A 15,539-nucleotide genomic window follows, 5' to 3' on the forward strand; every position below is an offset into this window, starting at 1 on the left:
TCAGCAATAAATTTCAAGGTACAGGTTAAGGATTATGAAAATTGGGTTTTACCAACTGTAACATTGCTGCTAGAAATTTTAATGCATGTTTCTGGATTGGGAACTTAACTTGAAAGCCTCACATTCAAACCGACAGTCTAAAACCAAACATGAAAAATTCCATTGATATAAAGGATGTTTTGATAAAAGGAAAATCCATACAAGAGAGTTTTCAGGGTGTTTTTGTTCTTGAAGGAACAAATACCTTAATTTTTTAATCAATTTTTTTTGTTTGAAGAGCAACCATCAGAAAACAAATTGCTCTGCTGGAGTTGGGATTGTTTATTGCTGCCACTAAAATACATTCTTCTGATTGACTTTAAAATATCACTTTAGAAGCTTACAGAAAATAAACATATTTTTCACAGATGACACAAAAGAAAAGGTCACTTTGTATTGTACATTTTTGCTACTGATGTTAAAGTTAGTTTATTCTCATTGTGATCAAAGTTATTGTTGAAATTCAGATGTTTCTCTTGGTATGTTTCCTTGACTGCACACGCAAAGATGTGTTGGTTTGTCCAATCAGAGCAGCAGAACGTTTTCGAGATCTACGACCAGAAGAGGTGACGGACTTGTTTCAGACAAGCCAGAAAGTTGCAAAGGTTGTGGAGCAGCATTTCAAAGTAACATCTCTGACCATTGCCATTCAGGTTTGTACATTAATGATAATTCCTTTGAATAGTGAATGAACAGTTACTTGACTGAATTATTTTAGTTTTGCAACATACAGTGCAGTATATAGAATAATTTTACCATGAAGGAATTTGAAGAATGGCATTTCAGGACATTTTGTTCAGTTAATAGATTAAAATATGCTTACCTGCTGCATCTCTCCTGTCGTTTCCTGTGGCTGCTGCACTGAGCATTCGGTTCTTTGGCTGTCAGTGTGCTGCGGTTCACCTTTGTGTAAATATGTCAGAAATGGTTTCCGTTTTCAAGACATGGTATTTGACAAAAGTGGCATTATCCTAGAAGATTACATTCATTGTTCACTGGAAGAAAGGCAATCAACTGAAACATAGAGGCACATTGGGAGTGGAAGAAAGAAGCTAGCCATCTGCCGCTCAGCTTTTTCTTAACTTCCATTTTGACTCGTGCCTTTTTTTTTCCATCTCTTGTTCCCTGTAGGAGACACCCATGCCACACAGTTTCCTTCAGTCCACAACCATATTCTTTATTGCCAGGTATGCTTCCAGACACTAAAGAGTTTTCTCTCAATCCCCATTGACTTCAGTTTTACTAGGGCTCCTTGGTGCCACACTCGGTCAAATAATGCTCCAATGTAGCAGCAGTCACTGTCCCCTCATCCTCTGAAATTCAGCTCATGTCCAACTTTGGACTAAGACTATAATGAAGTCTAGAGTCACATGGTTCTGGTAAAACCCAAACTAAGCATCGGTGAGCAGGTTATTGGGGAATACATTTCACTTGATGGCACTTTGTTGATTATTGAGGGTGAGGAAGTGAATAGGAACATAAGAAACAGGAACAGGAGTAGACCATTCAGCCCCTCAAGCCTGCTCTGCCATTCAAATAGATCATGACTGATCATCTACCTCAACACCATTTTCCCGCACTATCCCCATATCCCTTGATATCTTTAATATCTAGAAATCTATCGATCTCTGTCTTGAATATACTCAATGACTGACATTACAACTCAAGTTATTTAGTATATCATACTTTGTCAGATTACAAGGAATGGACAAAGAATTGTTACTCAAAAAATGAATGGAACCCAACAGAAAAGACACTGGCTCTTGATGGTTTCATTCAAGAATGCTGGTTGAAGTCAGAGAGGAAACAGCAGAGATTCTGATCACAATCTTATAATCTTTATTAGAAAAGGCACTCCTACCAATAAAAACTAAGGTCAATATAATAGTGTAGTTATACAGTGTGCTGAACACCAACTTGTACCATACTGAGTGGAAACATCACAGTTCTGATCCCATACTATATTTAATTCCCTACTGAGTTACACCAGACACAAACAGACAGAGAGGTGCCGCAGCACCCAGAATAGAACTTCATGGAAAAACAGATTTAGCTGGGCAATACCTTTGTTTCAAACATCCAGTAAAAGAAGGCATTGAAGGTCTGGAAATAGCCTATTTGCATCATGGATGTGATTCCTGGCAGGTTAATGTAGAAAGATACAAGGACAAATTACAAAATAATCCAGAAGTGAAACTCAAAAGGGTCAGAGAAGCTAAAACTTGTATTTACAAGTGGTAATTGGCTGCGTTGAATTTGTCCTTTTTGTGGTCAGGCCATACCTGGGTAACATTCTACATTGTTGGGTAGGTGCCAGTGTTGTAAGTGTACTGGAACAGCTTAGTCTAGGGCGCAGCTAGTTCTGGAGCACAGGTCTGCAGCATTACTGCCTGGGTATTATCAGGGCCTGCAGTCTTTGCTGTGTCCAGCATACACAGCCATTTCTTGATTCATGTGGAGTGAATTGAATTGGCTGAAGACTGGTGCCTGTGATGATGGGGACCTCAGGATGAGTCCAAGAAGGATCATCCACTTGGCATATCTGACTGAAGATGGTTGTGAATGATCCAAGCTTGTCTTTTGTACTCACATGCTCTGTTTTGCCATTATTCGGGATGTTCATCGAGACTCCTCCAATTAGTTTTTAAATTTTCCACCACTGTCACTGAATGTGGCAGGAATGCAGAGCTTTGATCTGATCTGTTGGTTGTGGGATCACTTATCTCTGTCCATAGCATGCTGCTTCTGCTGTTTAGTATGTAAGCAGTCCTGTGTTGTAGTTTCACCGAGTTGGGACTCATTTTCAGATATCCTTGTTGGTGCTATTGGCATGCCCTTCTACAGTCCTCACTGAGCCAGGATTGGTCATTTGACTTAATGGTGATGGAGGAGTGAAGGATATAGTAGACCATGAAGTTACAGATTGTGCTGCTTCAACTCCTGGGCCTCAGCAGCATGCCCCCAGTTAGTTGCTTATCCAAAGCCAATTGGAGGCAGCAGCTGGCTAGTGGGCAGGAGTGTAATTTTGGGCAATGGCTGAAACCAGAGAACTGGTTCCTGGCATTCAGGTAAGTTGCATTTAGGGGTTTTGGGAAGATCTTGCGATGGGGAAGGGGAAAGCTAAAATTTGCTTGTGGGGCTTCGAGAAGCACAATTAAAGGGAAATAGAAACTTAACAGTTTGGGCCAGTTCTGGTCACAGCTCCTCTTCTCGCTAGCTTCATCTGGCAGGAATGGCTTCTTCACTCAGACATAAAATTGCAGCCAGAAACCAATGAGATAAAATTGCAGCCAGAAACCAATGACATCAGTAAGAAAGGACCTACCTTCAGAAAGGTGTCTATGCTACCTGTGCAGAAGAACAGATTAAAATGGAAAGGCATTGGGAACGGAGTGGGACATCAGTAGGCAAGCATCCTGGCCAATTTTAACGACCCACCTGGTTTCTGCTCCTGACTGTTCTGTTGATAATATACGATGTGTGAACTGTTTCTGTGACAAACCTTACTTGTATTGAAAATAGCCAAGGATAGAGAAGGAACTGACTTGGTTGTTTAAAAGAAAAGAATATTCTACACGCTTTGGTGGCAGTGTGCTTTGGGTAGCTCTGAATCAGTTTGCACGCCAGTCTAAAAATGCAAACTTTATTAAAATGTAATGGCACTGAGATGGAGACTGGGTCGTCCTATATGTTTTTACACCATATCCATGCTGGAGAGAAAGAGACCAGACAAAATCAAAGTAATTTTAAACCTTCTCCACCAACCCCACCCCACCCCACTCCCCCCTCCCAACACACCCTCGCAAGAGCGAGGCATGGAAACTATTACATTTGAAAAAATGTCAAATCTGATCCCCACCACTTGCAAACAAAGAACAAAGAACAGTACAGCACAGGAACAGGCCGTTCGGCCCTCCAAGCCCGTGCCGATCTTGATGCCTGCCTAAACTAAAACCTTCTGCACCTCCGGGGACCGTATCCCTCTGTTCCCATCCTGTTCATGTATTTGTCAAGATGCCTCTTAAACGTCGCTACCTGCTTCCACCACCTCCCCTGGCAGCAAGTTCCAGGCACTCACCACACTCTGTGTAAAGAACTTGCCTCGCACATCCCCTCTAAACTTTGCCCCTCTCACCTGAAACCTATGTCCCCTAGTAACTGACTCTTCCACCCTGGGAAAAAGCTTCTGACTATCCACTCTGTCCATGCTGCTCATAACTTTGTAAACCTCTATCATGTCGTCCCTCCACCTCCGTCGTTCCAGTGAAAACAATCCGAGTTTCTCCAACCTCTCCTCATAGCTAATGCCCTCCAGACCAGGCAACATCCTGGTAAACCTCTTCTGTACCCTCTCCAAAGCCTCCACGTCCTTCTGGTAGTGTGGCGACCAGAATTGCATGCAATATTCTAAGTGTGGCCGAACTAAAGTTCTGTACAGCTGCAGCATGACTTGCCAATTTTTATACTCTGTGCCCCGACCAATGAAGGCAAACATGCCGTATGCCTTCTTGACTACCTTATCCACCTGCGTTGCCACTTTCAATGACCTGTGGACCTGTACGCCCAGATCTCTCTGCCTGTTCTGCCATTTACTGTATACTTCCCACCTGCATTAGACCTTCCAAAATGCATTACCTCACATTTGTCCGATTAAACTCCATCTGCCATTTCTCCGCCCAAGTCTCCAACCAATCTATATCCTGCTGTATCCTCTGACAATCCTCATCACTATCCGCAACTGCACCAACCTGTGTGTCGTCCGCAAACTTACTAATCAGATCAGCTACATTTTCCTCCAAATTATTTATATATACAACTGAGCCGGTTCTGTATCCATCTTGCCAGCTCACCTCTGATCCCGTGTGACTTCACCTTTTGTACCAGTCTGCCATGAGGGACCTTGTCAAAGGCTTTACTGAAGTCCATATAGATAACATCCACTGCCCTTCCTTCATCAATCATCTTTGTCACTTCCTCAAAAAACTCAATCAAATTAGTGAGACACGACCTCCCCTTCACAAAACCATGCTGCCTCTCGCTAATAAGTTTGTTTCCAAATGGGAGTAAATCCTGTCCCGAAGAATCCTCTCTAATAATTTCCCTACCACTGACGTAAGGCTCACCGGCCTATAATTTTCTGGATTATCCTTGCTACCCTTCTTAAACAAAGGAACAACATTGGCTATTCTCCAGTCCTCTGGGACCTCACCTGTAGCCAATGAGGATGCAAAGATTTTTGTCAAGGCCCCAGCAATTTCTTCCCTTGCCTCCCTCAGTATTCTAGGGTAGATCCCATCAGGCCCTGGGGACGTATCTACCTTAATGCTTTGCAAGACACCCAACACCTCCTCCTTTTTGATAATGAGATGACTAAGACTATCTACACTCCTTTCCCGAGGCTCATCATCCACCAAGTCCTTCTCTTTGGTGAATACTGATGCAAAGTACTCATTTAGTACCTTGCCCATTTCCTCTGGCTCCACACTTAGATTCCCTTCTCTGTCCTTGAGTGGGCCAACCCTTTCCCTGGTTACCCTCTTACTCTTTATATACGTATAAAAAGCCTTGGGATTTTCCTTAATCCTGTTTGCCAATGCATCCTCACTGTCTTTTGGTTTAACTGTGGTGGGTTTGGGATCGGTCAGGTAACCCACTCTGGAGAGGCATGTCAGTAATTATAATATTTAAATGAGTGCTTTGGAGTTGGGAGCCATTGAATTTAGCACTTCCAGAATGTGTTTCCAGGTGCTTGGGAAAGCCGGTAACAAAAAGAAAGTGGTAGCTGCCAGATCCAGCAGGTAAGAGCTTTTCCAGTACTGCTTATGGGTCAGGAAGAGGATGAGTACTTCCCCCAACTCCTCAAGCAAACCTGCCACAGTCTCTCCCTTGCATATGATCTCACCCTCCCTGCTGTCTCTCCCACCTGCATTCTCTCCCTTCTTGCAGCTTTTCCCTCACTGTTGTCACACCTCCCTCATTATCTCAGCAGAAGGTGGAATTTGAATTTAATTAATAAATCTGGAATTAAAAGCTAGTCTAATGATGGACATGAAACTATTGTAGATTGTTGTAAAAACCCTCTGGTTCACTAATGTCCATTAAGGGAAGGAAATCTGCTGTCCTTACCTGGTCTGGCCGACATGTGACTCCAGACCCACAGCAATGTGGTTAACTCTTACATGCCCTCTGAAATGGCCGAGCAAGCCACTCAGTTGTACCTAACCGCTACGAAGTCAATAAAAAGGAATGAAACCGGACGGACCACCCGGCAACGACCTAGGCACCGGAAACGGCAACAGCACACCCAGCCCTGTCAACCCTGCAAAGTCCTCCTTACTAACATCTGGGGGCTTGTGCCAAAATTGGGAGAGCTGTCCCACAGACTAGTCAAGCAACAGCCTGACATAGTCATACTCATGGAATCATTCCTTACAGACAATGTCCCAGACACTGCAATCACTATCCCTGGGTATGTCCTGTCCCACCGGCAGGATAGAACCAGCAGAGGTGGCGGGACAGTGGTCTACAGTAGGGAGGGAGTTATCCTGGGAGTCCTCAGCATCAACTCTGGACCCCATGAAGTCTCATGGCATCAGGTCAAATATGGGCAAGGTAACCTCCTACTGATTACCACCTACCGCCCTCCCTCAGCTGATGACTCAGTATAGCTACAGCACTGGCATCTACCTGGCAATGTGGAAAATTGCCCAGGTATGTCCTGTACACAAAAAGCAGGACAAGTCCAACCCGGCCAATTACCGCCCCATCAGTCTACTCTCAATCATCAGCAAAGTGATGGAAGGTGTCATCAACAGTGCCATCAAGCAGCACTTGCTTAGCAATAACCTGCTCAGTGATACCCAGGTTGGGTTCCGACAGGGCCCCTCAGCACCTGACCTCATTACAGCCTTGGTTCAAACATGGACAAAAGAGCTGAACTCAAGAGGTGAGGTGAGAGTGATTGCCCTTGACATCAAGGCAGCATTTGACCGAGTATGGCATCAAGGAGCCCTAGCAAAACTGGAGTCAATGGGAATCGGGGGAAAACTCTCTGCTGGTTAGAGTCATACCTAGCACAAAGGAAGATGGCTGTGGTTGTTGGAGGTCAATCATCTGAGCTCCAGGACATCACTGCAGGAGTTCCTCAGGGTAGTGTCCTAGGCCCAACCATCTTCAGCTGCTTCATCAATGACCTTCCACCAATCATAAGATCAGAAGTTGGGATGTTCGCTGGTGATTGCACAGTGTTCAGCACCATTCGCGACTCCTCAAATACTGAAGCAGTCCATGTAGAAATGCAGCAAGACCTGGACAATATCCAGGCTTGGGCTGATAAGTGGCAAGTAACATTTGCGCCATACAAGTGCCAGGCAATGACCATCTCCAACAAGAGAGAATCTAACCAGCTCCCCTTGACATTCAATGGTATTACCATCGCTGAATCCCCTACTATCAACATCCTAGGGGCTACCATTGACCAGAAACTGAACTGGAGTAGCCATATAAATACCATGTTTACAAGAGCAGGTCAGAGGTTAGGAATCCTGCGGCGAGTAACTCACCTCCTGACTTCCCAAAGCCTGTCCACCATCGACAAGGCACAAGTCAGGAGTGTGATGGAATACAGTCCATTTGCCTGGATGGGTGCAGCTCCAACAACACTTAAGAAGCTCGACACCATTCAGCACAAAGCAGCCCGCTTGATTGGCACACCATCCACAAACATTCACTCCCTCCAGCACCGATGCACAGTGGCAGCATTGTGTACAATCTACAAGATGCACTGCAGCAACGCACCAAGGCTCCTTAGACAGCACCTTCCAAACCCGCGACCTCTACCACCTCGAGGACAAGAGCAGCAGATGCTTGGGAACATCACCACCTGCAAGTTCCCCTCCAAGTCACACACCATCCTGACTTGGAACTATATTGCCGTTCCTTCACTGTCGCTGGGTCAAAATCCTGGAACTCCCTTCCTAACAGCACTGTGGGTGTACCTACCTCACATGGACTGCAGCGGTTCAAGAAGGCAGCTCACCACCACCTTCTCAAGGGCAATTAGGGATGGGCAATAAATGCTGGCATAGCCAGTGACGCTCACTTCCCATGAATGAATTAACAAAAACTTCTTGTCTCTCCCTCCCACGGTGTCTCACTTCCTGTGGTCTCCCCCCCCACCCCACCCTTGCCACACAGGGTCTCTCCCTACCTCCTCTCTGCCATGCTCTGAACTCCATTGCTGCCCACCCTCTCCCCCAACAACCCATGATCTTCTCGATTGCCGTGGACCATCCCCAGTGTTCTCCGGCTGTGGCCTTCTACTGTAGGCTTTCTCGCCAAGTAGCATCTCAATCTGGCCGGCTGCTGGGCAGGAAACATAAAAATGCTCTATTGAGGTCCTGCTGTTAAATTCATCAGTAAATATCTGGGCTAATGAGCCTCTGTCAAACAGCAGCTTTTAAAAGGAGGTGAGAAATAATCTTAAAATGTGTTTGTTTACTTTAAACAAGATGTTTGCTATCGCTTTTTCTTCCCCTTAAAAAAAGCAATTTAATGCAAATGATGTCAGCTTCACTGAGATTTTGGTCTGCCACAGGAAGTTTCTGTTCTTAACTATTACCCTTCAAAGAGTTGAGTAATCAGAGGCTTGTTTTCACAATCTTTCTGAAAGCAAGTATGGTTTCCAGCACCAATAACATTGCCCAGTCTGTTGTAAACAAAACTGATTGCAATAATGTATGACTGTTGAGATCACATACTGCTGTCATTCAGCTTCAGCTGTTTTTCAAATAAATAGTTTGATTCACTGTCACCGAATTCTTGTGAATCATTAACACCTCATGTTTTTCTCTTTTATTACTTCTTGTAGGATGGTCCTGAAGCTGGGCAGACTGTGAAAGTGAGTGCCTTTTAATATTAGTTTTACTGTGCTGTGAAAGATATGATTCATGATGTCTTTGTTGGAACAAGAGCTCCATATTCTGAGTTATGAGTCCATACAGTCACATAACTGTCATTTTATCATTTAAACGCATAATTGTTTTGGCAATAGAACATTATTTATAATCCTACCAGAGAAAACTAATACAATATTTAATTTGGTGTCCTTCTGAGAAGAAAATGTATCTTAAAAAGAAATGTCAGTCGCTTTATCTTTGGGAATACGCACTTTTGAAAACTAGACCGCATGGAGGTTTGTTTGCAGAACACAAAGACTTTCAGTGTTGTTTCATACTTTGAATGAATGTTATTTTCACTGCCCACATGACGAGCTGTTTGTTGAAAGGTGAAGCATCAATGCAGTTGAATGAATCCAGCCATATGCAGTGTTTTAGAAAGAATTCTGAGCTTGTACTAGCAATTCAATCCACAAATTAAAGAGAAATTCTTGGCCCCATGCAGAGAAATTTGCATAGCTGTGACTCCAGAGTGACAAAGTGCAATCACTGAGCAGCTTCAGCTGATTATCTTCAGCTAAAACTGGGTAATATACTCCCATTTTTTGAAAACTGCTCTAAATATTTTAAACAAATCTTGAATCTCAGCAGCAAAAGTGAATCTCTGGTGGCCCACAACTGACCACCCAACTTCCCTCCCTGGCTCCCATGTTAGTTGATGTTGTTAACGCTTCTCTCTCCTTGGGGACTGTCCCCTATTTTTTCAAATCTGCTGCCATCACCCCTCTCCTCAGAACACTAATCCTTGACCCAATCATCCTTGCAAACTACCGCCCCATCTCCAACCTCTCTTTTCTCTCCAAAGTCCTTGAACGTGTTTTCGCCTCCCAAATCGTGACCTGAATTCAATGTTTGAATCCCTCCAATCAGGTTTCTGCCCATGCCACAGTACAAAATGGCTGTTATCAAAGTCACAAATGGCATCCTCTGTGACTGTGACAAAGGTAAGCTATCCCTTCTCATCTCTATCGACCTGTCTGCTGCCTTTGACATGGTTGACCACCCCATCTTCCTCTCTTTTCTTCCCTCTTCCATACAATTACCTTTGGTATCTTCCAAGGATCATAGAATCATAGAAATGTTACGGCACAGAAGGAGGCCATTCAGCTCATCATGTCTGTGCCAGCTGAAAAAACTAGCTGCCCAATCTAATCCCACTTGCCAGCACCTGGTCCATAGCCTTGCAGGTTACAGCACTTCAGGTGCATGTCTAAGTACTTTTAAATGAGTTGAGGGTTTCTGCCTCCACCACCAATCGGGGCAGTGAATTCCAGACACCCACCACCCTCTGGGTGACAAAGCTTTTCCTCATGTCCCTTCTAATCCTTCTACCAATCACCTTAAATCTGTGCCCCCGGTGTTTGACCTCGCCGCTAGGGGAAACAGGTCCTTCCTGTCTATCTAAGCCCCTCATAATTTTATATGCCTTAATTAAGTCACCCTTCAGCCTCCTCTGTTCTAAGAAAAACAACCCAAGCTGATTCAATTTTTCCTCATAGCTGCAACTTCCAAGCCCTGGCAATACTCTTGTAAATCTCCTCTGTACTCTCTTCAGAGCAATTATGTCCTTCGTGTAATGTGGTGACCAGAACTGTACACAGTCCTCTAGCTGTGGCCTAACCAGTGTTTTATACAGTTCCAGCCTTTTACATCCTTACATTACATCCCTGCTTGTGTATGCTCTACCTTGGCTTATAAAGGAAAGCATTCCATATGCCATCTTCACTCTATCTACCTGTCAGGAACTCGTGGACATGCTCTCCAAGGTCTCTCACTTCTACCCCTTTCAATATCCCTCTTTTATTGTGTATTCCCTTGCTTTGTTTGTCCTCCCCAAATGCATTACCTCTCGCTTTTCCGGATCTATCCTAGGCCCCCTCCTATTTCTCATCTGCATGAAGTCCCTCAGCAACATCATCCAAAAATGTCAGTTTCCACATGGGGGCTGACGATACCTCACCACCATATCTTTCAATCCCTCCACTGTCTCAAAATTGTCAGACTACTTGTTTGACATCCAGTACTGGATGAGCAGAAATTTCCTCCAATTAAATATTCCTCCAGCCAAACTCTATTCCTTTGCTATTGACTCCATCCCTCTCTCTGGAAACTGTCTGTGGCTGAACCAAACCATTTGCAATCTTAGTGTTATATTTGACCCCAAGACCACACATCCGCACCACCACTAAGACTGCCTATTTCCACATCCATAATATCGCCCAACTCTACCCCATCTCAAATCTTCTACAGAAGACACCCTCATCCATGTCTTTGTTAACTCTAGTCTTGACCATTCTAGTGCATTCCTAGCTGGCCTCCCATGTTCTATCGAAACTCTGCTGCCATATCCTGAATCATACCAAGTCCTGTTTACCTGTCACCCCTGTGCTAATTGACTTACATTGGCTCCCAGTTAAGCAATACCTCAACTTAAAAATTCTGCTCCTTGTTTTCAAATCCCTCCATGGCCTTGCCCTTCCCTATCTCTGTAACCTCCTCCAGCCCCACACAGCCCTCCAAGATAGCTGCGCTTCACCAATTCTCGCCTCTTGAGCATCCCCGATTTTAATTGCTCCACCATTGGTGCCCATGCCTCAGCTGCCTGGGTCCTAAGCCCCTGAATTCCCTGCCTCAACCTCTCTGCCCCTACCTCTCTTCCTCCTTTAAGATGCTCCTTAAAACCTACCTCTTTGACCCAACTTTGGACCTAATACCTCCTATGTGGCTCACTGTCATATCGGGCGGCACAGTGGCGCAGTGGTTAGCACCGCAGCCTCACAGCTCCAGGGACCCGGGTTCGATTCCAGGTACTGCCTGTGTGGAGTTTGCAAGTTCTCCCTGTGTCTGCGTGGGTTTTCTCCGGGTGCTCCGGTTTCCTCCCACAAGCCAAAAGACTTGCAGGTTGATAGGTAAATTGGCCATTATAAATTGTCACTAGTATAGGTAGGTGGTAGGGAAATATAGGGATAGGTGGGGATGTTTGTTGGGAATATGGGATTAGTGTAGGATTAGTATAAAATGGGTGGTTGATGTTCGGCACAGACTCGGTGGGCCGAAGGGCCTGTTTCAGTGCTGTATCTCTAATCTTTGTTCTATAGTGCTTTTCTGAAACACCTCGGAACATTTTATTACATTAAAGGCGCTACATAAATACAAGTTGTTGTTTTGTTGAGTTGAAACACACATTGCCCTGAAAGTAATTGTCTGTCCCCCTCCCAGCCGAGCGAGAGGCACATGGGCTTTCCAATCGACTCCCTTCCGTCTTTCAAGGGGTCTTCATCTTCCTTTTCAACAGCCATTCCCATTATTCCTTTATCGACCACCTCTACAACAAAGCATCCCTTTTCTTTCCTCATCAACCATTCCACAGAGTCTTATTTTCTCCCCATTCCCTGAAAAGAGTCTCTGGGGTAATGGGCAGGAAGCTGGCGGTTTTAGATCAGCTACCTATTATCCACTCTGCTTGAGTTTCCTTTCATTGTCTTCAATAAAAAGTAAATTTGGGCAGGGTTTTTAATGGATGGCTGATCGGTGAAAGTGAAAATTCCCCCCTCTTTGTGCTCGTGCCTGCCACTTGAATAAGATGCCCATCTCTTTTTCTGCTTTCTCAGTTGGACTCCCATGGGCTTCATGCTGCCGAGGTTGGCACAGTTTGCTACCAGATTGTGCAGAGAACAATAATATTTCTGGTCAGAAAAAACTTGATTTTCATTTATGATGTTCAGATGACAAGACTCTGTCAAGACCCACACAAATGTTGTAGCTTGTGCAGATAGTGGCTTACATATGAACTAGGAGCAGCAGTAGGCCCCTCGGCCCCTCGAGACTGCTCCGCCATTCAATAAGTTCATGACTGAACTGATTACTCCACGTTACTACCTGCCCCCAATAACCTTTCACCCCCTTGCTTCTCAAGAATCTATCTACCTCTGCCTTAAACATATTCAAAGACTCTGCTTCCACCGCCTTTTGAGGAAGAGAATTCCAAAGACTCACAACCCTCTGAGAGAAAAAATTTCTCATCATTTCTGACTTAAATGGGCAACCCCTTATTTTTAAACAGTGACCCCTGGTTCTAGATTCTCCCACAAGGGGAAACCTCCTTTCCATATCCACCCTGTCAATACCCCTCAGGATCTTATATGTTTCAGTCAAGTCGCCTGTTACTCTTCTAAATTCCAGAAGATACAAGCCTAGCCTGTCCAATCTTTCCTCGTAAGATAACCCGCCCATTCCAGATATCAGTCTAGTAAACCTTCTCTGAACTTCTTCCAACGCATTTACATCCTTGCACCAGGTTTGAGGGTTCAAGTAAATGTAAGGGAATGGAGCCCAACACGTGTAAATGGAGTGAACCTCTAGCTTAGTTGTAGCATTCCGACCTTTGCATCAAAAGGTGCAAAGTTCAAACAAGCAAGTGAGTGGAGATTAGAGCTCCAGCTCTGACTTTTGGGTTGACGTCCAGTGAAATACTCCCATTTGGTGGGTGTTGGTGCCTCCTGGTAAACCCTCCAACCATATAGAATTAACCATCCTATGGCTGGTGTGAAGATGATTATGGTCATGGAAGAAGTGTTCACATTGCTGCCTATCGGACTTTGAATCAGCCATTAGTTCATACTATTCTCCAACACAAGAGTGTGAAGATATAAGGAAAGGAAAGAAAGAACTTGTTCTAATATAGCGCATTTCATGATCTTTGGCTGTAAAACACATTGGGTTATCCTATGAAGTACTATTGATGTGTAGTCACTGTTTTAATGTTGGAAACGCAGCAGCTGGTTGTGCACAGCAAGGTCCTACAAACAGCAATGAGCTAATGACCCGATGATCTGTTTTAGTGATGTTGGTTGAGAGATAAATATTGGACAGGACATTGGGAAAACTCCCCTGTTCTTCTTCAAAAGAATTCCATGAGACTTTTTATGTCCATCTGAGAGGGCAGATAGGGCCTTGGTTTAAAGTCTCATGCTGTAGTATTGCACTCACATGCCAGCCTAGATTATGTGCTCAAGTCCCTGGAGTGGTACTTGGATCCACTATCTTCCGACTCGCAGGCGAGCTTGCTACCCACTGATGGAAGTCCACTAAAACAACAGTAACCACATATTTCTAATATTTGTATTCGTGAGCTCACTATTATTAGCTTCTGAATTTTTCAGCTGGAATCCTTAATTAATTAAACATAATTGGCTTAGAAGAGGTTTAGCATACAGTACCTGCAAATGTTCAGGATCTTGGTGATTCGGTTAAAGTGTAAGAATTTCAGAGAAATCAAAAATGCACCAGACAAAATAGTTTTAAAAAATGCTGCTTTTTGGAATGTATGGTGACAGCACAGAGAAAGTGATCTGTGATCTGCCTGCATTTAACTCTTCTGAACTGTAACTGCTGTCTGTGTGCTGAATATCTGTATCTTATCTCTCTCCAGAAACAGTGTTTCTGTGAAGTAAGCTGCAGCATTTCTCAGAGTGAGCCAAATTCAAGCTTTCCCCGGCTTGATTTCCAATTTTATTTTGACAGGCGTATTTGCCACCCTGTCAGGTTAATCTGCTGCATGCTTCAATTTACTGAGCACCATCTTACCAACGTGCTTGAAAAAAAAATCAAAGCAAAATACTGTGGATGCTGGAAATCTGAAATAAAAACAAAGTGCTGGAAATACTCAGCAGGTCTGGCAGCTTCTGTGGATAGAGAAACAGAGTTAATGTTTCAGGTCTGTGACCTTTCAGCTAAATGCTGAAAAGTGAGAGACATATTTGTAACTTAAGCTGTTTAGTTCACTTATGTCCACCTATGTTTCTTTTTAATATAATGGATTTTACATTTTGCCATGTACCACGAGCTGATAAAAGTTAATGGAGGTTGTTAGTTAAGCTTTCCTTGCTGCTGAATGGGTTGTTTTTATCCATCCAGTTTTCTCAGATTTTTTTTCTCCACTTAACTACTACTGTAACTTAAGACTGTTCCTGGTTCTACAGACAGCAATTGTTCTCAGGTACCTTATTCAGGTGCTGATTGTCATGCACTGAGCTGGATAGTGTCAGGGCCTTTGATCAGAAACAGCAACAGCAACTTGCATTTAGATTAGATTAGATTAGAGATACAGCACTGAAACAGGCCCTTCGGCCCACCGAGTCTGTGCCGAACATCAACCACCCATTTATACTAATCCTACATTAATCCCATATTCCTACCAAACATCCCCAGCTGTCCCTATATTTCCCTACCACCTACCTACACTAGTGACAATTTATAATGGCCAATTTACCTATCAACCTGCAAGTCTTTTGGCTTGTGGGAGGAAACCGGAGCACCCGGAGAAAACCCACGCAGACACAGGGAGAACTTGCAAACTCCACACAGGCAGTACACAGAATCGAACCCGGGTCCCTGGAGCTGTGAGGCTGTGGTGCTAACCACTGCGCCACTGTGCCGCCCTATTTACATCGTGCCTTTAACATAACAAAATGTCGCAAGACAGTTTACAGGAGCATTGTGGCGCAAAAATTTAGCACAGAGTCCCATAAGGAGATATTAGGC

At 44.1% G+C, this 15,539-nt stretch overlaps 1 protein-coding gene across 11 annotated transcripts in view; it reads left to right on the forward strand.

Moving 5' to 3' along the window:
* fhit (fragile histidine triad diadenosine triphosphatase) overlaps positions 1-15,539 on the forward strand; it is a 1,297,392-nt gene that overhangs the window by 877,133 nt on the left and 404,720 nt on the right. For 9 of the 11 annotated variants that reach the window (XM_068051609.1, XM_068051602.1, XM_068051603.1 and 6 more), the window contains 2 exons: positions 547-692; positions 8,909-8,938. In XM_068051609.1, the coding sequence (XP_067907710.1) occupies positions 547-692; positions 8,909-8,938 (176 nt within the window). The remainder of the gene's footprint in view (positions 1-546; positions 693-8,908; positions 8,939-15,539) is intronic. The other 2 variants (XM_068051611.1, XM_068051610.1) reach the window with 1 other exon arrangement.

The sequence above is a fragment of the Heterodontus francisci genome, chromosome 19, assembly GCF_036365525.1.
Source record: "Heterodontus francisci isolate sHetFra1 chromosome 19, sHetFra1.hap1, whole genome shotgun sequence".
Classification (NCBI taxonomy): Eukaryota; Metazoa; Chordata; class Chondrichthyes; order Heterodontiformes; family Heterodontidae; genus Heterodontus; species Heterodontus francisci.